Here is a 27,394-nt window from a genome sequence, read left to right as displayed (position 1 = left end):
ATCATAACTACCAAATTATTCCTTAAAAGTTTATAGCCTCCTAAAACTTAGGATTTTTGGTAGAATATGTGTAATGTTGCAATTTAATTCTCTTTACTTCTCTTTCTATTTCCTTATATTCTAAGATATGGTATAATTACCTCTATCACTCTATCTTCTTACCATTTCCTTTTGGGAATGAATGAATGGTGTGTGATATTTTTCCTCTAATAGCTGAATATGTTGATGCTTGAATGCTTAGTGTCACAAGTCCTATACATTCATTTTCTTTGTAGTGAATGGCTTGAAGTTTCGAATTCTTTATATTTCTGTTACATAGATTCTGTTACATATCAGCTAAGGAAATGTCCCTACCATACTGCCAACAGGACACTCCAATCTGCTCCAGTCAGAGAGGTTTTCCAATCTTAAGTAACCGATCTCACCACCTTACATGTAAATGACAACAACTTAAATTCACTCATGCCCCAAGATCTAGAGTTCCTAGTGCACAGTCCTTTCTTATCCCCTGCCATTATTTTCCTGTCTTTTGGAGACACTAAAGGGATCTCAGAAACCTGCCATTCAGATATGCTAGGTAATTCAGAAACTGACCAAGACATCTCACAGTGGCTTCCTAACACTGTTATTGCTGAATGGAAGTGAAAAGAAGCGTGAGAGCCCAGACCTCCCAAATGCAAATCAGTAAATCAGTACGCAACAAAGTCTGGCCAGCTCCACATGAATGCAAAGAAATAACACCTTCATTAAAATTCTCTCTCTCTCTCTCTCTCTCTCTCTCTCTCTCTCTCTCTCTCTCTCTCTCTCTCTCTCTCTCTCCCCTTTCTCTCTTTCTCTCTCCCTCTCCCCCCTTTCTCTTTTTCTCTCCTTCCTCCCTGTTTCTCTCTCCCTTCTTCTTTCTCTTCCTCTCTCCCTCCTTTTCTTTCCCCACTCTCTTCCTTCTCTTTCTTGATCTCTTTCTTTCACTGCCCCCTCCACACACATTCATAAGTTTATCCTTCCTACTCAACATTCCCTACTCACTATCTCCTTTTAGAAATGTCCATGCTTCTCAAACCTTCTTCCACAGGAACTAGATCCCGTCACCATGCTTGTACCACAAGCATAGAAAATCCATACTGACAGGTAGGTGGCACAGTGAATAGAGCACCAGCCCTGGAGTCAGGAGAACCTGAGTTGAAATCTAGCCTTAGACACTTGACACTTACTATCAGTGTGACCATGGGCAAGTCACTTAACCCTGATTGCCTTGCCAAAAAAAAAGAAAATACATGACACCTTTTAAACTGTCCCAGAATATAATGGTTGCTTTGGATACATAGTAGCTATTAAATGAGATATTTGTAAAGTGCTTAACCCAGAGACTGACTTATAGTAGATTCTTAGTAAATGTTTGTTCCCTTCTCTCCCTCTTTCCTTTGTTGATATTCCCAATGTCTCTCAATACCTTCCCTCCCTCCCCATGAACCACATCTTCCATTTCTCCAAGGAAAGAGAGGATGAGTGTATTCACCATATTAATCCATCCATGGGGTTTTACTTTAGTGTTTATATATTACTGCATTCTGGTTACAAGTTTTTTCATATTCAATAGATTCATAATTTACTCCATCTCCCATGGTGTTATATACTTGCTCACTCAATTCTTTTTTTTCTTTTCCATGAAGTAATTTTTCTTCCTCTTTATCATGTTCTAATCTGTCTTTGTCTCTTCTGCTTTTCTCCTTTCCTATTTTTCTCAGTTTATGTTTCTTTCTTTCATCTTTACTTTTGTACCTCTCTGTATCTTCATTTCACTCTCAACATTTTTGCTGTTCTCTTTTTTCTTTGTTACTTTCTTTTTCTCTTAGTTTAATTTCTTTTTCTTTCAATTTTCCCTTTTATTTTTACTCCTCTCTTATTCAGAACTTCTGACTTCCATTCATCATTATAAATTTTGTGTTCTCCAAGATGGCACAGTGGATAGAATGAAGGCTACACTTGGAGCCCAAAAGACTTGGATTCTAATTCCATATTTATTGATTACATGACCATAGGCAAAACACTTAACCTCATTGAGTCTCAAACTTGATTCCCTGGTCTACCACTTTGCTCATTCATAAACCACCATCCTAGAAAACCTTACACACTGATTTCTATCATTCTCAAACTGCCAATCCTCATCCTTCAGTAACTCCTACTATCTAGTCTCTCTGCTCCTGCTCTATGGATCCTGAATATTGATGGAAGAATTAAGGAACCTGAGCTTGTTTTACCCACCAAAATTTGCAGTATATAATCTTAGGTAAGCCCTCAGAGCTGCTCAGCAGTCTTCCTCTTATACTCTTTTTCCTTATCTTCAGTCACTAAACCTCTTAGTGCCCCCAGGCATCTTTCTAAGATCAAGTTGCAAAAAAATGTTTATCTGTATTGGGTGAGGGAGTTCTTTACTGGGACCTTTATCTACTTATGAAATCATCCATCTGATGAAAAAAAAACCCATTCTTTGTAACAACTCTTTCAGACTTTTTCCTCTCTTCTTAAGTCTCCAATCACACCTAAACATCCACATTTACAGCAGATGACCTAACCTCCTTCAGTGAGAATCTTCATTTCATCCCATGTAAATTCTCACAACTTCACTTTTCCATCCCTCAAAATTTCTCAACCATCATTACTCAATCTCTTCCTTTGCTCTTGTCATAGAACTTCATGTTCTGTTCAGTAACAATTGGTTCCACACCTAGAAACACAGCATAGGGAACATGCTTGCCAGCAAACACCTTCACTGAAGAATGTGTTGAAAGATTCATTGCCACCCCAGTGATCTTGTCACTTGGCATCTGACCATCAGGCTGGACACCATGTTCCAGGCAATACAGCTCCCAATGAGCACTGCCAGTCTGGACACAGGCCTGGCCTACTTGGATCTCAGAGATACGTTCATACATGATAAAGGCATGCAGGAGTCCACTGGGCTAAGAAGAAATGGAAAGGAGAGCAGCACAAGTTTCTCACCTACTGACCATTGGGGAGTCTCCAGAAGAGAAGTTAGTAGGTGACATTTTTCAATATGTATATATCTATCAATATCATTCTCATGTTCAAAAATCTTCAGTGGCTTCCTATTGTCTAGAATGTAAATTTCAAATTCTTTTCCTGTCAATCAAGGTCTGCCGACTAGGTACTTTAGTAGATAGACTGCTGGATTTGGAGTCAGGAAGGACTGTGTTTGAATTCTACAGCAGACACTTGCTAGTTGTGTGACCATAGGCAAGTCACTTAATCCTTTCTGTGTTCCACTTTCCAAAATTGCTATATGAGCTAATTGGACTCCATGGCTGCCCTGGAGAAGGATTATGAGAAGATTGCAGAGATAGTGCTGAGGGGGTAGATGATTGTGAGAATTATTCATTTGTATTTTATCTTTTTTCTCCACACTAGGTCTTTTTTCTGTTCTATGAAAATATTCTCTAAGATTATTAAATATCAATAAAAGTGTGATACTTGCAAAAAAAGAAAAAAATATCTTGGCTGTGGTATGAACAATGGATTGGAGCAAGGATTGGGCTAATTGTAGGTAGAATGATGTTAGCAGGCATTTGAAATAACCCAGGTGGGTAGTAATGTGAATAGGGAGAATAGAGAGGGGGATATAGATATGAAAAGTTTTGCAATGTCATAATTTGTTAAATGAATGGATATAAGAAATTAGGCAAAGGGAAGAATCAGTGATAATCCTGAAGTTTCGAATATACTAGATGGGGTGAATGTTTGTTTTGTGGAAAGAAAAGAGTCAGAGGGAGGAAAGAGTTTAGGAGGACACATAATAAGTTTAGTTTGGGACATTGTGAGTTTGAAATGCTAGTGGGACATCCAGGAAAAGATATCCTATAGGCAGTAAGAATTGAGAATCTGGAGCTCAAAGAACAGGTGTAAATTTTGGAGTTATTTAAAATAGGTATAGCAGTATATCTGTAGTAGGAGTAAATCTGTAGGAGTATATATAGAGAAGAGTGCCAAAACCAGATCCTTACAGAACACTTACTTTAAGAGGAGAGGAAGAGGATTAAAATCCAATGAAGGACACTGGATGGGAATGGTTAGAGGAATAAGAAGAAAGCCAGAACTGTTTAGGACCTCTGAGGTCAAGAGAGGAGAGACTATCCAATAGAGGAGGGATACCAAAAGTGTCAAATACTACAGAAATATCAAAGAAAATGAGGATTGCAAAAACGGCCACAGAATTTGAGAATTAGGAGATCATTTAAAGATCTTGGCAAGTTCAGAGTGGTGGGAGTAGAAGCCTAACAGCAAAAAGTTGGTGAGACAGTAAATATTAGGGAAGTGGTGACATCTTGTTGAGATAAATTGTTCAGGAAGGTAAGCAGTGAAGGGGAAGGAGAACAATATTTAAATGGGCTTAAAAGATCATGGAAAAGCTTTATAAGGATTGAAGATACCTAAGGCAGATGAGAAGGAGACAGTGGAGATAGAGAGTAATTAACGATATATGGGGTAAAGGAATGGTCATAAAAGCAAGGTCCTGGAGGAGATGAGGGGAAATGGGACTAAGGAAAAAGGTAAAGGGATTAGCCTCATCAAGGAGTAGCCATGTTTTAATGGAATTTGCCGTGTTTACATATGATTTATCATTTGGTTAGGGGATAACTGTCAATTAGAGGAGTAAAAGTTACGACAATGTAAATGTTGGCAATCCTTCTGGGTGCATTTTCTGGCTATAGTTTTCCAGTGTGAGTGTTAGAAATCTGTGCACTACAAAAATGCTAAATTCATAGATAATCATGGTTAAATTCCAGGGCAAGCTATTTGCAAAAATGTTATTGGTCTGTATTGCCTGAAAGAAAGTACAAGATATTATTATGCTGTGAATTCAGTACACTCCATCTGGATCAATGTTTGAAAAAGAGTGAAATATGTTACTTTGGGTCTAGATTACTCTTGATGGACCCTCTAGACAGTCCCATATTCATGAAATAATCACAAAACCACCCACTTCTCTTTAGCATTAGAGCTTTTTAAGTCATTGCACTATGTTGAAATGGCCTTGTGATAAAGTGATTCCCGGCGATTTATGAGGATAAGTCATCCAATGTAAATGTGGGTTTTGAGACCAGGGGCTTGAGGAAAAAGGAAAACATTTGCAACATTTTCTACAGGCAAAAGTACAAGAAGTCAGTAAAAGTAGAGCAAAAGAATATTTGAACAGCAGTTGAAGTCCCACTTGAGGTTGTGCTTTATATATTTGTCTTTAGTGAAATCATATCAGCCTAATAACTTGCAAGACCAAGAGAAGTTAGATGGTGGAGGTTGCCCAAGGAGGTTGATTATCAGTTGGGAATGGTGTTGGCATTCCAAAGGGCACATTTGAATGGTCTGGGAGATGGGTGACCCAGGTTAGATTGGGGCTCAGGAAGGAGTAGGGTGAATTAGGATGAGGAGGGTTGGAAGGAGAGTAGTCAGGGCATGTAACATATCTAATGTGGTGAGATTTTTCTGACTTGGATTGGGACATTGGTGTGATGGGAGGTAGACTGGTATGCTCTATCAAGAAGAACTGAAATAATAAACTTGCAGAGTTAATCAATGTCAAAGTTTCAATAAAAAATTCAACAAACATTTATTAAGAATCTGCTATATTCTAGGCACTGTGCTATTTTACAAAAGTAAAATTGTTCTTGCTATCAAAGAGCTTACATTCTATTAGGGAAGCAGTCGGAAGAGGGCACACAGATGATTTGGAAGGCAATGTTTGGGGATGCTATAGGAAGTGTGGTAATGTCCAAAACAAGACCTGCATAGCAACTCATTCCTCTCATGTTCTTCTGACACTCAATGCAATCAATCATTCAAGTACATTCTCTCTGTCATGTACCTTCAGAATTTCCCTTTCCATTGGCTCTTTCTGAAAGCCAGTAGTCTTTTGTTATTAAGCCAACATCTTTAGTTATTTCTCAGTAGTATATGACTGTACTCTTCTGGATGTGTTTTGTTTTCACATGATTTCAAACATTTACTGATTACCCTCACTTTCTAGCACTTTCAGACAGGTAGGTGGCACAGTGGGTAGCATGCCAGGTCTGGAGTCAGGAAGACTTGAGTTCAAGTCTAGCCTCTTATTAAGTGAACAGTTTTTAGCTGTGTGGTCCTTGGCAAGTCACTTAACCCTGTTTGCCTCAGTTTCCTTATCTGTAAAACAATCTGGAGAAGGATATAGCAAACTGTTCCAGTATCATTGCAAGAAAACCCCAAACAAGATCACAAAGAGTCAATCATACATGACTGAAACAACTGAACATTTCACTTTGTGAGAGGTCTCTTGTAACAAATTAAAACAATGAAGTAAATCAATAACACAGACATCATATGAAAATGCATATAAAACCACATCTGTAGCACACCCCACCTTTCTATTTTAAAACAAAATGAACAGAAATCTTTATTCTCTGGTTTCCATACCCTATAGGGAAAAAAACAAACAAATTTCTTGTGACAAATATGCATTTTCAAGCAAAATAAATCCCCTCAATGTCTGTATACAATATATGTGCATGTATTTATGGATATATATATATATATATGTTGGTGTAGTAGTAAAATATTTTTAAGCATGTTGAGAGTCAGTGTAGAACCTCTGGACTTGGAGGCAGAGGACATAGGCCTGAATCCTGATTCTACAACTTCCTTTCTCTATGACTCAGGTCACTGGCCTTCTCAGGCCTCATCTGTCAAATGAGTGGGTTGGACTTTATGGTCTCTAAAGTTTAAATGTCTGTGATTCTCTCACTCATTAACTATTTTCAGTTCATGCAAACCTCAACCTAGAAATATCTGCTAGGACCAGAAGTTAACGAATCTGTCTCATAAAAGGCTGACCCAGGTACTCTCTTGTACTCTGCTCAGGGGTTGTACCCATTTATTCAGACTGAATAAATGTAAAACACAATTAAAGCACCCCCAACCTCTACAGCTTGGGTGGCATCTTTTCTCATGAGAAAGTAATAAAATCCTTTTTGCCTTTCTTCAAAAAAAAAAAAAAAGGCTGACCCATATGGGAAACTTGTACATTTTACTCAAAATCTCTGTAGATCTGTTCAGATGGATTTCTTCATATATGTACTTGACACCATGAGCAGAACTAACTACTAAGGTACTGAGATATTTCAATAATAAGATAAACTACTCAGAAATTTTACTCTGAGAAATCTACCAATAAATCTGTACTGAGAATACAGAAATAATTGCATTTATTAAGTTGCACAGGAATGATAGAGATGATCCTGCCAATAAGTTTACCACAAATATGCCAACATTTTTCTAGTAAAAGTTACTGAAAATTCTAGAAGTCAATGATAAAGATTAAAATGATGCCACTTGGGAAGAAGGGAAAGGGAGGAAAGAAGCATTTATTAAGCATGTGACAGGTTCTGGCACAAAGACAAAAGCAAAGCAGTACCTGACCTCAAGGAACTTGGTTACTCTATAGTGAGGCAGTGCCAGTTCTAAGTTACTAAAACATCAATATTTTATTGCCCATATACTGGGTGTCCCAAAAGGCTTACTGCATGCAATTTTAAACTCTTACCTTAAAACTATGATAGCTTATTTTGCTGAAGAGGATATAAAGCCCAAGAGATAAATTCTCTGTTTAAAAAACCAGGTCTTGCCTTTGAAAACTAAGCATATTTATATTCCAATAGGATGTAAGCTCTTTGAGGACAAGAACTGTTTCACTGTTGTCTTTATATTCCCAGGACTTAGCACAGTGCCTGGCACTTAATAAATGGTGCTTGATAATTGGCTGTTAATTGAAGATGAATGGAAAAGAAAGTCCCCTTTTTTCCCCTTCAGGACACACAGTCAAAGCCCTTTTGGCCATGGCTTCAAATTCTAATTCTTTGAAAACTGATAATCTATGTAGTGTGTGTGTGTGTGTGTGTGTGTGTGTGTGTGTGTGTGTATGGCAACTCTCCATCAACTATATATATATATATACACACACACACACACACACACACACACACACACACACGGCAACTCTCCATCAACTATATATATATATACACACACACACACACACACACACACACACACATGGCAACTCTCCCTCAACCAGAATAACCAGCATGCTTCTTCCATAACATGGAAAGCATTCACTTTAAATGCTGTACTGAAATATTAACATTTTAAGGGTTCTCTGCCATACAACTACACAAATATTTCTTTTGATAAATGTCTATGTGCTTATGTTAGCTTTATTTCTAAAACAGGGTCCTCCTGGAAAACAAGGAAGACAATATACTCTTGAAGGATACTATAGCAAGGTATTTATTTTCTTTTGTGGTACTTATATATTGTCTATATACAGTGAATGTACATGGTAGTGAATCTAAAAATATCTTAGTCCTAACTTCCAGTATAGTCTTTGTGTATCCTAACTGGTAAGTCCTTAGAACCCAAACAAAAGCAGGCAAAGTGTTTTCAAATAAAAAAACCCAAGAAATCCTTATTCAAAATTATCATTAGTTATATTTTTAAGTGGGGGTTCTGAATAAATTTATTCTCAAATTGTTCTACAATTAGAAACATGTCTGTACTTCTATGTACATATAACATGTTATTATAATATATAATTTTGTTTTATTAATATATAACATTATCAAAATAATGTATTATATAATATATATGTGTGTGTGCGTGCGTGTATATATATATATACATATATATATGTATATATATATATATATACACACACATGTATGTAGATGAATATAGGTTACTTCAGGTCAGGGACTGTATTTTTTTTTGTATTTGTACCCCCAACATTTAGCAGAGTGCTTTGTATATTGTAAGCACTTAATAAATGCTTTATCATTCATTTATTCATTCATTCATTTATTCACTCACTGCCATTTTCATATCCATCCTCTTCCTCTCTGAGTGTTTTCCACAAAAGCAAAACAAAGAAAGAAATGGGGGAAATCTCCACTGCAGGTCAAGTTGTATGATATCCTTCCTAATAATACCACCATCTATCCAAAGTATAAAAGTGTAGAATAAATATTTGTCCCCTAAGATAAGGAATTTTCAATGTTTTGTAACAAAGAGCTACTTTTTATTTCCCCAAAGTCCCATGATCCCAAGAGTAGCAAGCAGGATTTTGACTGTAAAATTGCCAAGTGTAACAGGAAGGGGGTGCCACTCCCAGCCTTGGCATTCATGGCAAACTATAGAAGGAAAGCAGGTTGAAGAGGAATAAGGTTTCAACCCTAATAGTAGATCTCATTCTATGAGTTGAGAACACCTGCCATAGATGATCATGGATTTAGATGGGACCTGAGAAGCCAGCCCAACCCCCTCATTTTGCAGAATAGATTGAGAGAGATTACATAAATTACCCAAAGTCACAAAAGTAATTAGTGATAGAGGCAGGAATTAAACACAGGTCTTATGACTCCCAAACCAGAGTTCTTTCAATTTTACCATGGTACTATCTCATTAGCATTAATAAGCTGAGACTAATTATGCTGAAATGCAGAATGCATTTGGAATTATTTCTCATTTTATTGCTTTCATCTGGGTTTATATTTCCAAATTTCATGAATCTCCATGTCTACTTCATACCCCTTTGGGAATCCTAACTCTGCTTATAAGTTGAAAAGTTGGCTACTCAGTAGATAAAGCACCAGACCTGGAGAAAAGAAGACCCAAGTTTGAATCGTACCTTAGACACTTATTAATTATGTGATCCTAGCCAAATCACTTAACTGATATCTGCCTCAGTTTCCTTGACTGTAAAATTGGAATAATAATAATAGCACCTACTTCCCAGGGTTATTGGCTACTGAAAGAAGCATGCTAGTTATTCTCACTGATGGAGATTATCAGTTTTCAAAGAATTAGCATTTGAAGCCATAGCCAAGAGGGCTTTTATTGGGTGTCCTGAGGGTGGGAAAAGGTGTAAATGATAGTTAATTAGCCAACTTCATTCAAAGTTTAGCTAAGTGATATGGTGGGTAGAGCACTGGGACTGGAGTTAGGAAGATCTGAGTTCAAATATGACCTCAGATGTTTACTGGTTGTGTGACCCTGGGCAAGTCAACCTTTATCTGCCTCAGTCTCCTCATCTGCAAGTGGAAATAATAACATCTATCTTCCAGGGCTGTTGTAAAGATAAAATAAGATAATATTTTAAGTGCTTAGTACAGTACCTAGCAAATATTAAATGCTTAATAAATGCCTTTTTCCTTTTTCAATTTTAGAATTTTCAGTAATTTTTAGAAAAAAGGCTGACATATTTGTGACAAACTGACTGATATGATCATCTCTATTATTTCTGCACAACTTTTTTTGATGCTTAATAAGTAAATTTTTTTTATTAAAATAAGCTGAGTTTACTCTCAACAACAAGGATTGTTATGTATTACATAATTAAAACTTAACACATTTCCATCTGCAGTGTACCCAGATCTCTAGGATGTATTGCAAGACATTCAAACTAATAAACAGTAATTGGCACCACTGTGATAATATAAACCAAGAATTCTTAAAGAGTGGGATATTGCAATCACTTTTAGTAAATTTACAAAATGGTGATTTTACTACTTAAATATTTATCACCCTTCCCAAAAACTTCTGAGTTCTTATCTCTAAAGAACTCCCAAATGAGTTGGTGTAGTGAATTTGTCTTTGATGACTCAGTTTTTCCTTAAGCACATCTGGGGAGGGGAGAGATTTATATATGGAACTGAGTTCAGAATTAATTTGATTAGACCTTAAAGGGACATTTCAAAAAATGTGTGCTGTAAGGGCTGCCAGTTAAATTGGAGTCAAGCTTCCTGGAATTTGAGCTTGGCAGCTCATATTTAAAATGCAACATTACCAGGAGAGCTGTTGCCCATCAATGTTTTCATTACAAGTGGACATATTACTGGAGGAACTGAATATATTAGGAAGGCAGAATTTATGATTTCAAAGAGAATCTCATATGTGCCTTAAAGGTCCGGAACTGCAGGATATAAGGAATTCTCTAGGCAGAAGGCAGGAGAACTAAAGCATGTATTTACACTCCACAGTAACAAGCCCACAAACCAGCGTCCCCATTTTGATATTTTCATCAAAAGCTTCCAGGCCCAATAAGTGCGCCTTATAAGAGTAACCAGGAGGCCACAGAGAAGCGAGATGGTATAAGGCAAAATCGTATACATGCTTCCCCTCTACGGTAAGATTACCCACTAGCCTCTAGTCAGCTCTGCTACCGGCAGCTCAGCTTCGGCTGTAGGTGTCTCTGGCTCCAGCCGGAAAAGGAAAAGGAGGATCTTCAAACTGTCCTCTCCCCTCTTATAGAGTTTTTGACATCATCAAGCGCTGCCTGAACGACCAGGGCTGATTGGTTCTTGACTTGGCCCCTCCCCCAGCGTAGACCACGTTAACACACCTCCCCTCAGCCAGCACCACGACTCATCACACAGGAAGCTCTGGTCCTGCCCCGGAAGAGCAAGCCCCAGCGTTCAGGGAAGCTCAACGAGGCGAGCTGAGTCATTCAAAGAAAACAAAGTCCATTCTGGCTACACTGAACTATATCAATTTTTATATTCTTACTATAAATGAAAGAAGCAGGATGTTACAGATAAATGGAAAGTATTCTTTACAGGCAAAAAAGGAACAGATGGAGTGAGTTTCATCATATGCCTCATAGTTACAAGAACTATTACTTCACAGGACATTTGGTCATCATCCATTTTAGTACTAATGACAAGTATTTGCAAAAAGACCACAATGAAAATAATTATAGTTCACACACCAACATTGGGAGCTGAGGATGAAGTAGTAAAGAAATTCTATGAAGAGCTTGTCAAAACCTTATAAATCAAATCAACATACAATCATACTTGGTGACTTCCATGCAAAAGTGAGAAAAGGTGAGGATAGGGAGAAATAGATGCAAAAATATGATTCGAGAAAAAGAAATGAGAAAGAATAAAAACTTGTAGATTATACAAAAGCCTTATGTCTTTATATCATGAACCCTTTCTTCAGAGACAGAATTGGCAGAAATTGGACATGGGGGCCACTAAATAGCATCACAAAGAATAAAAATGACTACATTTTAATGAACAGGAAAAGACTTTATATGGCTGTGAAAGTTATCCCTCAGCTATCTGTTCAAAGTCAGATCACTGACTCATCAGAGGTAAGATCAGAATATATAATAAGCAAGAAGAAATAATATCAATTAGAAAAGATGTGGCATAGAATTAAGAAGTTTTAACCCTGAATTAAACAAGTGATTGAAAAATCACAAATAGGAAATGGACAATAGAAATTATGTAGACATTGACTACAATAATTTCCTCCAGAGGGGCAGCTAGGTGGCGCAGTGAGTAGAGCACCGGCCCTGGAGTCAGGAGGACCTGAGTTCAAATCCGGCCTCAGACACTTGACACAAGTACTAGCTGTGTGACCTTGGGCAAGTCACTTAACCCCAATTGCCCTGCCAAAAAGCAAAAAAAAAAAAAATAATAATTTCCTCCAGAAGTTAAACCACTATAAAGCAACGGCTACAAGGTGATTAAATAGACCAAAAAATACCTTAGCTATGAGAAAAAGATGACTGGAAAAGGCAAAACCAGGTTAGCATATGCATTCACCTATAAAATCTTATCTTAGTATCTTATAAAGCAGAGAGAAGCAGTGGAAAGTAAAACCAGTCTAAAGAAAGTCTCTCTAAGAGCTCTCTAATAAATCTTATCTTAGTATCTTATAAAGCAGAGAGAAGCAGTCTAAAGAAAGTTTGGCAAGCTCTCTAACTAATCAGGGACATCCTAAGGGCACCCAAAGTTGAAAATGGAACAAACATAAGAAGAATGGGAAATTTGGCAAAAACTGCCAGAAATACTTTCTCTTTAAAGCATAGTCCACCACAATTGGACCCTTACAGTCCCCAAGGTGCTTACAGAAAAAGTAGAAATGTCACTAAAGAGAAAAATATGAAAAAAGATAATCAATTGGATTGCTTCCACAAAGGAGATTGTGCTGGAGTCAATACAAATGTGAAGCCATTGAGGGACAGGATAGCTAAAGACACCAAAGGTTAAAAATCTCAGACCATATAGATACAAAAAGGTGACCTAGAAAACATCAATACTTACTAACATACATATTTATTCTCTAATTTCTACAAAATCTTTATCAGGGTCATCTATAAAAATTGATGGCATCCTCAATAAATGTTCTAATATGGAATAAGTAGGCTTTCACAAATGATATTCAAAAATAGAACATCTTTACCATTTCACAATTGGCCGAAAGATGTAGAAAATATAAGATGTCATTGTGCTTATTGTTTGTCTTTTTTATGTAATATTTATTCTTAACAAAAAAGTTGAGTTCCAAATTCTCTCCCTCCCTCCAATCCCTGCCCTGCCCTCTGAGAAATCAAACGATATGATATCCATCATACATGTGAAATCCTGTAAAACATATTTCCATATTAGCCATGTCACAAAAAGCAAGAAAATGAAGTGAGAAAATTATGCTTCAGTTTTAACTCAGAGTTTATCATTTCTCTCTCTCTGGAGGTGCATAGCACTTTTCATCATGAGTCGTTCCAAATTGTCATGAATGATTGTTTTAATCAGAGTAGCTGAATCTTTCAGAGTCAATCATTGTTACAATATTGCTGTTACTGTGTACGATGATCTCCTAGTTTTGCTCACTTCGCTTTGTAGCGGTTCATGTAGGTCTTCCCAGGTTTTTCTGAAACTCCCTCCCGTCATTTCTTATAGCACAATAGTGTTCCATCACAGTCATATATGACAACTTGTTCAGCCATTACCCAATTGATGGGCATGCCCTCAGTTTCCAATTCTTTGTCGCCATAAAAAGAACTGCTATATTTTTGTAGATATGGGTCCTTTTTCTTTGATCTCTTTGGGATCCTGACCTAGTAGTCATGTGAAAGCATATGCACAGTTTTATAGCCCTTTGGGCATAGCTCCAAATTATTCTCCAGAATGCTTGGACCATTTCGCAATTCCACCAGCAGTTCATTAGTGTTCCTATTTTCCCACATGCCCTTCAGCATTTCTCATTTCTGATAGGTGTAAGGTGGTACCTCAGAATTGTTTTAATTTTGCATTTCTCTAATAAATAGTGATTTAGAGCATTTTTATATTTTACAGATAGATTTGATTTCTTCTGAAAGCTGCCTGTTCATATCTTTTGACCATTTATCAATTGCTGAATGGCTCTTATTTTTATAAATTCAACTCAGTTCCCTATATATTTGAGAAATGAGGCTTTTATCAGAGAAACTTGATGTAAATTTTTTGATATTACTTCTTTGTCTATAGTGTTATTGTTGTTCAGTTGTTTCAGTCTTGTCTGAATCTTCATGACCCCGCTTGGGGTTTTCTTGGCAAAGATACTGGACTGGCTTACCATTTTCTCCTCCATTGTCTCTGGTACATTTTATCAAAATGTAGTTTCCTTGATTATCTCTCTTAATTAGATTTATTTTTGCTTTTGCTTTGTCTGTGATAATGATTACTGTTCTTACCTTTTTTACTTCAGCTGATATATTCTAATAGATTCTGCTCCAGGTCCTTATTTTAACTCTGTATGTGTGTCTTTCTGTTTCAAGTGTGTCCCTTGTAAATAGCATAATGTAGGATTCTGGTTTCTAATCCATTCTGCAATCTGCTTCCATTTAGTGGATGGGTTCATCTCATTCACGTTTACATTTATGATTACTGTGTATTTCCCTGCATCCTATTTCATTCTGTTTTCCTTCTCTCTTTCTTTTTACCTTGTCTCTCCTCAAGTGTCGGTTTTGCTTCTGACCACTACCTACCTTAATCCAGGTCCCTTTTATATCACCCCTCCCTTTCTTTTTTACCCTTCCTCTTCTACTTCCCTGTCTGATAGGATATATTTCCATACCCAGTTGAGTGTGTAGATAAATTCTTCCCCCTTTGAAACAATTCTGATGAGAATGAGGATCAAGTATTGCTAAAAGTTCTATATTGTGTACTTCCTTTTTGCAAGAAAATTATCCTCATTCTTCATTTCCCTTTCACCTTCTCCCAGTACATCCTGATTTCTTACTCTATTTTTTAGAACATCTCAATATAATCAACTCACACCCATGCCCTCTGTCTATGTAGACTCCTAATTACCCTAATAATGATCAAGTTCTAAGGAGTTACATTACATAAGAATGTAAACAGTTTAATCTTATTAGATCCCTTATGATTTCTCTTTCATGTTTACCTTTTTATGTTTCTTTTGAGTCTTGTGTTTGGACATCAAATTTTCTATTCAGTTCTGATCATTTATCGAGAATGCTTGAAAGTTCTCTGTTTCATTAAATATTGGTTTTCCCCCTAAAGGATTACACTTATTTTTCTAAATAGGTTGTCCTTCATTGTAATCCTAGCTCCTTTGCCTTCTAGAACATCATATACCAAGCTCTGCACTCCTTTAATACAGAAGCAGCTAAATCTTGTGTGATTCTGACTGTGATTCTATGATATTTGATTTTTTTCTGGCTGCTTGTAGTATTTTCTCCTTGACCTGGGAGGTCTTGAATTTGGCTATAATAATCCTGAGAATTTTTATTTTGGAATCTCTTTCAGGAGGTGATTGGTGGATTCTTTCAATCTTTATTTTGCCCTGTGGTTCTAGGATATCTGGGGAGTTTTCCATGATAATTTCTTGAAAGATTATGTCTAGGCTCTTTTTTTTGATAGTAGGTTTTCCTGGATCTATTTTTCCTGTCAGTTGTTTTTCTGATGAGATATTTTGATTTTCTTCTATTTTTTCATTCCTTTGATTTAGTTTTAGTACTTCTTAGTACTTCTTAGCATCTCATGGAGTCATTAGTTTCCACATGCCTAATTCTATTTTCTAAGGAATTATTTTCTTCAGTGATATTTTATACCTCCTTTTCCACTTGGCCTATATTGCTTTTGAAGGAGTTCTTTTCTTCAGTGGATTATTGTGCCTCTTTTACCATTAGGCTGATTCTATTTTTTAAGGTGTTATTTTCTTCAGTATTTTTACAGGCTGATGAAAGGCTTATTTATTTCAATTTTTTACTTTATCATTGTTTTATTTTTCCCAATTACATGTAAAGACAGTTTTTAACATTGATTTTTTTAAAACTTTGAGTTCCAGATTCTCTCCTTCTTTTGCCTCATTTCCCCTTCCCTGAAATGGTAACCAATAGGTTAGACATGTGCAATCATACAAAACATATTTCCATATTGGTCATGTGTTAAAAGAAGACATGAACCAAAAAAAAGTCATTAGAAAATAAAGTGAAAAATTGTATATTTCAATCTGCATTCAGACTCTATCAGTTCTGTCTCTAGAGATGGATAGCATTTTGAATCACGAGTCTTTTGGACTTGGATCACTGTATTGCTGAGAATAGCTAAGTCGTTCATATTTGATCATCATACTATTGTATGTATATTGTATTGCTGTTATTGTGTACAATGTTGCCCTGGTTCTGCAAATTTCATTTTGTGTCAGTTCCTGTAAGACTTTCCAGGTTTTTCTGAAATCATCTTGCTCATCATTTCTTATAGCACAATAGTATTCCATTAAAATCAATCCACAGGATTGTTCAGCCATTCCCCAATTGAGGGGCATCCCCCTAGTTTCTAATTCTTTGCTATCACAAAAAGAGCTACTATAAATATTTTTGTACATATAGATCCTTTTCCCTTTCTTATCTCTTTAGGATACAAACCTGGTGGTGGTATTGCTGAACCAAGGGGTATGCACAGCTTTATAGCCCTTTGGACATAGTGCCAATTGCTCTCCAAAATGGTTGGATCAGTTCATAACTCTACCAACAGTGAATTAGTGTCCCAATTTTCCCACAACCCCTCCAACATTTACATTTTTCACTTCTCTCATATTAGCCCATCTGATAGGTGTGAGGTGGTACCTCAGAGCTGTTTTAATTTACATTTCTTTAATCAATAATTAATTAGAGCATTTTTATATGGCTATAGATAGCTTTGATTTCTTCTTCTGAAAACTTCCTATTGATATCCTTTGACTATCAGTTGGGACATGGCTTGTATTCTTATAAATTTGACTCAGTTATCTATATATTTTAGAAATGAGGCTGATGTTGGAGATACTGGCTATAAAGATTGTTTCCCAGATTTGTACTTCCCTTCTAATCTTGGCATTATTTGTGCAAAAACTTTTTAATTAAATATGATCAGCATTATCCATTTTACATCCCATAATGTTCTCTATCTCTTGTTTGATCATAAATTCTTCCCTTCTCTATAAATTTGGCAGGTAAACTATTCCTTGCTCTCCTAATCTGCTTATGGTATCACCGTTTATGTCTAAATCATGTACCTATTTTCATCTTATCTTGGTGTCTGGTGTAAGATGTTGGTCTATACCTAGGCTCTGCCTTACTGTTTTCTAGTTTTCTCAGCAGTTTTTGTCAAATAGTGAGTTCCTGTTCCAAAAGCTTAAGTCTTTGGGTTTATCAAACACTAGATTACTATGGTCATTTACTACTATGTCTAGTGTACTGATATATTCCACCGATCCACCACTTTATTTCTTAGCCAGCACCAGTTGTTTTGATAATTGGGTAATTTAAGGCATGTTTTGAGATCTGGTACAGCCAGGCCAACTTTCTTCACATTTTTTTTCACTGATTCCCTTGATATTCTTGACTTTTTGTTCTTCCAGATGAATTTTGTTATTATTTTTTCCAGCTCTATAAAATGTTTTGGTAGTTTGATTGGCATGGCACTGAATAAGTAAATTAATTTAGGTAGAATTATCATTTTTATTATATTGCCTTGGCCTGCTCTTGAGCAATCAATATTTTTCAATTGTTTAGGTCTGACTTTGTGTGAAAAGTGTTTTGTAATTGTATTCATATAGTTCTTGGGTTTGTCTTGCCAGGTAACTCCCAAGTATTTTATATTTTCTACAGATGTTTTAAATAGAATTTCTCTTTCTATCTTTTGCTGATGAACTTGCTAAGTAATATATAGAAATGCTGATGATTTATGTGGGCTTATTTTTATATCCTGCAGCTTTACTAAAGTTGTTAATTATTTCAATTAGTTTTTTTCTAATCAATTCTCTAACTAAACCATCTTATCATTTGCAAAGAATGGTATTTTCAGTATTTTTGTGCCTCTTTACCAAGTTGTTAAATCTCTTATAATTTTCTTGCATGACTCTCATTTCTTTCTTCAATTTTTCCTCTATTACTCTTATCTCTTTCTTTAACTCTTCTAGGAATTCTTGTTGGGCTTATGTCCAATTAGCATTTTCTTTGAGGCTTTGGTTGGCACTGTATTCCTATTGTTTTCTTCTGAGTCTGTGTCATGGTCTTTTATGCCACTATACTAGTTTTTTATGGTCAAGTTCTTTTTTGTTTTTGTGCTCATTTTTCCAGCCTATTTCTTGACTTTGAACTGTATGTTGAAGTTGGGCTCTGCTCACTTAGGGGTGGAGAAGCCCTGTCCCAAGCTTTAGGGTTTTTCATGTTCCTGTTTTCAGAGGTAACTCTGGGGGTCTTAAAATTTTTCAGCACTTCCAAAGTGGCATGATCTGGGAAGATGTGTGGTCACTGTTCTCCTTGTATGATTTCTGGTCTTTAGCCAAGAAGAGCCTCTGTTCCCATTCAGCCACATGTTTTAGCATTCCTCTGGGCCCTGGAACTGTGACCAGTTCCCCTGCTGTCCTGCAGCCACAAGAGCTAGGCCTCTTTCCTGCTTTGGAACTGTGACCTGGGCTCCTGCTCCCTTTTGACTGACCACAAGCCCTCCTCTCTACCCTGGAACTGTGACCCAGAACTGCATATTGGCATGTAGTAGCCCATCAGTGCCATCTCTACCCAGTGCCAGGAAAGTGTCCCCATAATCTCTTTTGGACTTGTTGCCTAAACCCCTTACCATCTCTGGGCTGATAGCCAAGGAAGCCACTGTTGTGGCAGCCTCCAAGGCCCACTGCCTGGTGCTGCTGCAGCCTGAACTTCAGGCCAATCCCTGCCCTGGTGTCGCAGACCTCTCCTGCCAACCTAAATATTTTAGGCTAGAAAAATGTCTCACTCTGACTTTTTGTTGGTTCCACTACTCCAGAATTCAATTTTAGGTGCTATTTTAAAGTTTTTTGAAGGGGAATATTGGGAGAGTTGCTGCCTGTACTCTGCCATCTTGGTTCCACCTCACTTAATTGTTCATTAATAACAAAAAAGCATTCAACTCATCGGAACAAAATTCTCTCCTACAGGCTCTTTTACCAGCTGCCTCCTTCCCATTTCCAGAGTATTTAAGATTCCTTAGAAGATGTAACAACAGAAATGATCTTGTTCAATGACTCTGATAATAAACATCAGATGAGGTATAAAATAAGGAAATAAATGCTTGCCAAAAGTATTTGCTGCTGAGATGTAAGGGATCCAACATAGTCCAGGTCAAGGAAGGATTTTTTATGGCTGCTAAAGTCCTCCAGATCCTCCTACTTCCAAATAACCTTGTGTTGGTTGCATCAAACTTAGAGACAGTGAAGATTTTGTACTGTCTATCCACAAAGGAAAGACCAAATGCATAAATAATAACTTATTGCCCAGATTTCACTATGCCTCTAAATGAGAGCTTGTCCAATAATATGTATATTTGGGACAGGCAATATAGATGGACCATGAGTTGGGCCCAGAATAGAAAAGAAGGAAGAGAGCAGGCTCGATTGCTTTCTGGAAATTTCACAGCACTTTTATCAAACCTGACCTTTCCATAACAACAAAGGCCTATATTTTCAAAACAATTTATTAGTATTGGTAGAAGAGAGGTGAGACTTGAAATACTACTGACTCTAAAGGACTAAAGATAGGTATTACACAAAGGGAAATGGAAAAGCAAATAATTCATTGTGAATATAACCAATGAAGGGCTTTGAAAACAATAGGATTAAAGATGTCGGCAAGGAATCATGGTAATAGTTAAGTATGACAGGTAGAGGCTGGAGTGCTTCACTGATAGTCTTGTGATGTCAGGAAAAAGTAAGGAAAAAAAGGAAGGAGGGGAGATCCCCATGGCAAACTTTTGGCAGGACATGAACTAGAGTTGGATGGGATGGACAGGCATTAGATGGGTTGCAACTCACTTTGTTGGAAGGAACTCCCAAATTAATGAGATCACAGATCCTTTTAAGAGTTTTGAGAATAATCTAAATCTTATCTTAATCCTACAGGATAGCAGAATAATGAGGAGAAAATGTATTTTCTGAATTTTCGAAATATGAGTTTTTTGATTGCTATGACTATTCAGCATAAAACTAACTTTAGACACATCTGGAAATAAATTGATTGCCAAAATGTCAAAAGCTTTAATCTGCTTCATTCTAGAGTACATAGGAGCTATTTGCAACTAAGGCAACTCACAATGGACAATGGATAAAATTAGTCAAAGTATTATTAAGTACTTATTATTATCAATCAGCTATGGGCTTGGCACTATGTTAAGTACTGGGGATACAAAGACAAGCAAAAATCGTCCCCACCTTCAAGAAGTTTACATTCTAATAGGGAAGTCAACATGTAAATAACTAGGCACATACAAGATATATGTGAAGTAGATGGAAGATAACCTCAGAAGGGGAAGGTACTTCTAGCTGAAGAGACTAGGAAGTACCTGCAGAAGGTAAACTTTGAGCTGATTCTTAAAGGAAGTCACAGAAACTAAGAGGCTGTTGGTGAGGTCATGGCAGAGCATTCCAGGCATAGGAGAGAGATAACATAATGATGCAGAAATGAGAGGAACATTGTTAGTAAGGGATATCAAGCCAGTATAGCTGGATTGTAGTGTATATGGGGAGAAATAACATGAAAACAGGCTGGAAATATAGGGAGGGACCAAGCTATAAAGAGCTGAAAATGATAAAGAGAAGTGTTTATTTTTAATCTTGCAATTGTAAAAGGAAGCCACTGAAGCTCATTAAGTGAGGTGGGGGTGAGAGAGATGTCACAGTCAAGCCTACAATTTAGAAAAATCACCTTGGTGGCTAAATGGAGTCTAAATTACAGAGATGAGGCAAAGAAGCTACTTGGATGTTTATTAGTGCTCACCTTTTTCATGCAACCCTGATGAGTGCCTCTGGCTCTTTATTACTCTTTGCTTTACAAAGCAGAAAGTCATACATGTGGAGATGAGAGTGGGGACTTCTTTTCGGTCAGCAGAGTTTCCCTTATATTTTTGTTTATTTTTTTGCAATTCTTTGCTGACATGGTGTTAGTAGGTAAAAGAGAGGAGGGAAGAATGATGAATGGAGATGGCAAGGAGAGGCAAGGGTCAAATGGGGGATGAAGAAGGCAGAGAAACCAAGACATACATAAAGATACAGAGAATTTGGGATGGAGATTGGGATGGAAGCGTTCGAATCAGGACCACAAGCAGAGGAATGTAAATTGACCTATGAAAGGGTCAAATTCCCACTGATTTGTGTCATAACAGCAGCATGAATAGTGGAGTAGTCACTCCACTTTTCAGCAATAGCCTCAGATAGCAGAACTTCTGTCAAAGCAGCTGGCAGTGGGCTTAAAAGTGTCCCTGAGGAACAATGACCAGAGTTAAGGTGTAATTTGCCTATTAGCAACTTTCCAGAAAGTTTGGGTCAAAACTTGAAGTTTTCTTCATGCAGAATAATGCAGATCAGACTGATTTAAAAATATAATAATAACAGTTCTTTGCCGATGCATCAGAGATTACAACAGCAGCCAATGGCTTGGACACCACCCCACTCTCTGGCAAATTCCATTGATGTCAAGCCTCCAAGTAACATTTCCAGGAGCAAACAGGTGACTGTAGCCTCCATTTGTCAGAAATTGCCTAAATTCCTTTGACTCCTTGAAAAATTCTTTTCCCTCCTTTGTATTCCGACCCTGCACAAGGAGGAGACAGTCTTCTGCCCCAGAGTTGCCCCTCTGAATTGAGCTGAGAGACCTTAAGAAAGGAGGAAAATATCCTTCTGTCCTGTGCTCACAACTCTCATTGAACATAGGGATGGGACGGACTGCCTATTCATAGGAAAACATTGGCTAACTGTGCCCAGAATGTATAAAATCTATCTGGGGTTGAAAAATGGGAGCAATGAAAAGTCCTTCAGACCTGAGCTAAGAAGAGGAGACACACTGACAACAGGCAACAGAAGGCACAGAGAGAAGTTAAAGGAGGGTGAAGTAAGAGCTGTTTTTAAAGAAGAATGTTTTCAGAGATCAGGAAGATTAAAAGGGTGTGTGTGTGTGTGTGTGTTTGTGTGTGTGAGAGAGAGAGAGAGAGAGAGAGAGAGAGAGAGAGAGAGAGAGAGAGAGAGAGATGAAGAGGTCTATATGTTTGTGGGCTATATGTTTGCATGTGTGAAAAAAAAGAATGAAGGGAAAAGTTGAGAGGGCAGGGGAAGAAGAAAATTACAGAAGATAAAGATTTTCTACTGGGAAAAAAGCCCTCCAGAACAGCTGCTACTGCTTTGCAAGATTGTTTCTAAAGAAGCAATGCTAGTAAGCATACTCCTTCCCATAAGGAGAATCTACTTGCAACCCAGCAGCCATTCTACTTGGCTTTAGTTCTGGGAATTTTAATAAAAATTTGATAAGCTCTGTCAACCTCTAAAAACATTAGATCCAGAGCCCCTCATGACATTCTAGCAGGGAAAGAGGACTGTTATCAGGGGAGGCCAAATACTCACAAATTTTGTATTTGATCTTATTTTCTAAAGATTCACATTGAAAATGCAAAGTCATGTTATCTTTTATCGTCACATTCAATACAATTTGCAGAGATTCAGTCTCAACTGTTGAAGCTTGAGATTATGCCTCCCAGCAACCAGTTTCTAGTGTTCAGTTCTCCAGATTGTTCATCCAAAAAACCAATTTGCCAACAAAATAATCCATTTCTCCCTTCAAGTTTCAAACCATGACTTCATTTGGGTATCCACAGACTGTCAGAGGACAGAGGGCCTTTATCCAAACTGGAATGTTTCCAGAGCTCTTCCTGGCTGATACATGAGATGCCATGGCAACATATTGGGCAGGGACTTCCTCGGAGCCACCAAGATCATCGCTTCTCTTAGGCCCAGATAATTTGGAATTAAAATCTAACAGGAAGACCTCCAATTTTCCATTTTTGTGACCTGTAGTGTATTTCACCACAGGAGTAAAAATTAAAACCAGAAACAGCTAGGAAAGTTGCATGTCACTCTTTCAGAAAGCCATCTATTCAAATACTCACCAGAGCCCCAAACTAAAGGACTAAAATAGGTAAAATCCAAGGCCAGAACTGCAACTGCCAGAAGCAACAGTGGCCTTAGCTACTTTTATTGGTTCTATGATGTCAAATAATCTAGTGCAGCCCCCAAAGGAAGCTCTCCTATGTCAAATGACAAGTGTTTCCTATATACGTGTGTGTGTGTGTGTGTGTGTGTGTGTGTGTGTGTGTGTGTGTGTGTAGTATAACTTTTGTGTTGCTAATCTGAACCTGGGGTTTCATTGGCAAGGAGAATCCCTATTGTGGAAGTTCCCACCGCTTGTGAGGATCGGCAACTCTCTGTGATTATAGATTACAAACCTACACTTTTAGAAACTCTATGACTCTTAGAGTTGTCTGTGGTGGTGAAAGGTGAAGTAACTCATCTGTGGTCACACAAGTTGTCACAGGAAAGATTTGAATCCAGCACTCTAACCACTCTGCATCCAGGCATGTAAAAATACATATGTGCATATACATATATGTATGTATGTATGTATGTATATATACATACACATATATACATGCTCATATACATAATCTATGTCTATGCATTAGGTACATGGACTCAGGTGGATCTGGTAGACCATGAGTTCCTTGAGAGCATATTGTAGTACATTGCCTGGCATATAACAGGTGTCTAATCAATGTTTATTGACTGACTGACTGGTTAAATCCCCGCATGTCTAAGGAATAGCAGGTCTTAATGACATAAGCATGTAGATAGACAGACAGACAGACAGATAGATAGAGATATACACACCTTTCATTAATGTGAATTCTTTATCCAACTTCACAGATCACAACTTTTCTCTAACTTAAGCTCTTAGAGAACTACCTGAGGCTCAGGGAGCTTATATAACTTATCTATATGTAGAAGGAAGGAATAAGCATTTACTAAGCACCTACTATGTGCCAAGCACTATAATATTATCCCATTTGATTCTCACAATAACCTTGGGAGGTAGGTGCTATTATAATCTCTATTTCAGTCAAGGAAGCTGAAGTAGGTAGGGGTTAAGTGACTCACCCAGGATTACGCAGGTAGCAGATGTCTAGCTATCTATGTGTGTGTGTGTACACACACACACACACACACACACATATATATATATACATATATATATACACACACATATCTATAGGGTGTGTATATGTACACATTTGTGTATACATATTGTGTATATATATATATATGATGTTATTACTTATATACACATTTGGGGGTATAATGCCCATCTCTGGGCTCTTCTCAGCAGAAGTCACGCTTTGTGTCATCTTCTACAAATGTGAATTGTGATGATTCCGCAGGACACAAAAATTTCTAATTTTAGTTCTGCTGGTGAGTGGCATATATACTCTTGCAGAATGAATAGAAAGTGAAGTGGTCTTCACTGGTATTTAATATTGTTTTCCTATATGGGGAAAACAAAAGTAAAACCTGTGATTTCTTAATCTCTAACAAATGCCAGTGGGTATTACAGAGTTGTCTACCCATTGGCCTCAGAGTATCTGAGACTCTACAGACTGCTCAGGGGGTGGCAGTGAGGGAGAGGCAGAGAAACGTCTAACAACAACTGACCTCTGTAATTTATCTTGGTCCAAAGCCCCTTCAGGTAATTTTCTATAAGCCTGAGTAGCTCCTGTTTCAGTGAACTTTAGATGGCATCTGGTGTGGACCCTCCTAATAAAAACATCTCGCTGACATCACATCAGGACATTTTGATGATCCTGGGATGGGGAAAGGGGGAAGGGAACATGCATTTATTAATTGCCTACTAAGTGCCAGGCACTGTGCTAAGTGTTTTACAAATATCTCAAACCCTCAGATCATCCCACAGTGTTATACAAGCTGATCCAAGGCACCCATTTAGTTTGGTCTGCTCTCTAGTATACTGCTGTTTCTAAAATTCATTTTAAATAAACCTATAGAATAGGGTTATGAACTATTTCAGAGGTCATCTAGTTCACACATCTAGTCACATTAAGAGTGACTTGGGTGCCACATAACTGTTTCATTATATCATTCTAATAAAAGTAGGTCAGTGCTTCACAACCCAGTGCTATTTCAGATATTTGAAAAAAAATGTTTTTTAAGAAAATAGAGCAAGTAAATATTTGCAATCCCACAACTATTCTAATAATTGTGTTAAATTGCTTCTTTTGCTTACAGCAACATGTATAACAATGAAAACCTATTGAGAGAGCTCAAATAGAGCTCCTGTTCTTGATAGTTGAAATTAGTTTTAGAGTTTATAAATTTTTGTGGCCACTCAAAAATGTGTCATTTGATCTCCTGAATTATATAGAAATTTGAATCATATTAATATATATATTTATTAAATATAAATATTAAAAGTCTTGACATTTTAAAAAATAAGAATGAATGCATAAAAAATTAAGCAACTTCTTTTTTATTATTTCCATTTAGGGAAGGCTTGGTGAGAATGGAGCAAGCGTTCCCAAAGGAGAAAAGGTAAATGGAATTTGATCTTTTTTAAAATCATTGAGTCTTTTTTTGCCAAGTTACACTTTTATATCTCAGGGAATGGTTGGATTTTTAACAGTGGTGTCTAAGCACTTGGGGTGGTCATCCAGTTTGCTGTGTGAAACACCTGCCTGCTGGCTATGTGACAATTTGGGGATCAGCCAGGAGGGCGCTTTTCAGGAAATATTGTTGAATAGCATTTGGAGGTGGTATAAAGAATGAATCAAGAGGAAATAGTTGCAACATGGTGAGTATTTTTAAGCTACAAGTTCTGGTTTATAATTGGATACTCCTTCAGTTTGTATAAGTGAAAAATTTCCAAACATTGTGGGGCAGTAGATGATCCCTTTCTATTTTAAAAAATGAATCGTTTAAGCATTCAAACATAAACTTTTTAGCTTTATTTTAGTGTTTTATGATAGAAAAGAATGGCTTACACATAATAACACCTGGTTTCTCTCAGAAGTGAATGATCTCACAACTAAACTTCTGGTGAATTTCTATTGTGTTCTTATTTTCTAATTTCTATCTTATTTATGAATGATTGTGTTGGCAGGTTCACTTCTATGGTCACCAGGACTTCCCCCATTTCTACCCTCTCTTTTCTCCATCACTTTGCTTCAGAAACTATGGTAAACTTCAATCCAACAGTGACTATAATTGCATTTCCTAACCTAGTTACAGCAACATTCACTGATCCTCTAACTAGAGATGAGGTGGTTAAAAAATCCTATAGAGTATTTTGTAATAAAGTCGCTGTCCATGGTGCTTTCATTCACCTACTAAGAATTCTCATGATTAAGGGCAGAGCATTTTGACATGAATCTTGGAATTATAACTTACATGTCTTATATGCCAGCCCATTAAAAAATTGTGCATCTCCAATGCAGAAAATGCTGCCAAAGTGCCAATTTAGTGGAAATGGAGAACAGCAGGGAGTCTAATTTTATGTCTTTTATGCTTTGTGTAGATTGACCATTGAAAATGAAGCTTCCTGCAGGGGAAAAAAAACTTTTGACATTTTTGAAAAGAAATCAAAGAATTTGACTCGTCCATATTTCTCATAATGGGATATCTTGTAGAACCATAACCCATCTAGAAAATGAGTCAGAGTTTTCAATTAGATGTTGTAAAGTTAGAAGCACATACAATTTTTTAAAAAGTCATTCCCAATTTGTCCCATGAGACAACTGAGCCAAAAAAAGCTGTGGCCCTTTTAAAAGGGTCTAAATGATGATTTATTTCTTGAAAAAAGAACAGCTGGCTTGTGTTTTGCCAGAACGCACTTTATTCATTAGGAAACCCAAGTTACTTTAGGAACACTTAAAACCTCACAGTGATGAGAACTGATTCTGTGGAACAGGTGTATCGAGCCCTGAAGAAAACTGTTGCTCAAATCTCCTACCTCAGAATCTTAAATGAAGTAGAATTAGAGAGAGCCAGTTCCATTGTGAAAAGAAGAAGAAGAAACAGCCTAGAGAAGACAGCAGAAATCTTGAGACAATGTGTGATAACACATGAACCTATAGTGGTTGGAATGCATAAATGAAGGGTAGAAAAACTGTGCAAATAAGTAAAGCATTGGATAAATTGACTAAGAAACATGAAT

General features: G+C 37.1%; 1 protein-coding gene across 1 annotated transcript in view; it reads left to right on the top strand.

Annotated features, from left to right (window-relative positions):
* COL19A1 (collagen type XIX alpha 1 chain) overlaps positions 1-27,394 on the top strand; it is a 398,183-nt gene that overhangs the window by 257,284 nt on the left and 113,505 nt on the right. Inside the window, exons 15-16 of the mRNA XM_036768309.1 lie at positions 8,271-8,324; positions 25,729-25,773. Of these exons, the coding sequence (XP_036624204.1) occupies positions 8,271-8,324; positions 25,729-25,773 (99 nt within the window). The remainder of the gene's footprint in view (positions 1-8,270; positions 8,325-25,728; positions 25,774-27,394) is intronic.

This window comes from Trichosurus vulpecula, chromosome 7 (genome assembly GCF_011100635.1).
Source record: "Trichosurus vulpecula isolate mTriVul1 chromosome 7, mTriVul1.pri, whole genome shotgun sequence".
Taxonomy (NCBI): domain Eukaryota; kingdom Metazoa; phylum Chordata; class Mammalia; order Diprotodontia; family Phalangeridae; genus Trichosurus; species Trichosurus vulpecula.
Note: the sequence above shows the minus strand (reverse complement) of the source record. Positions and strands in the feature narration are given on the sequence as shown.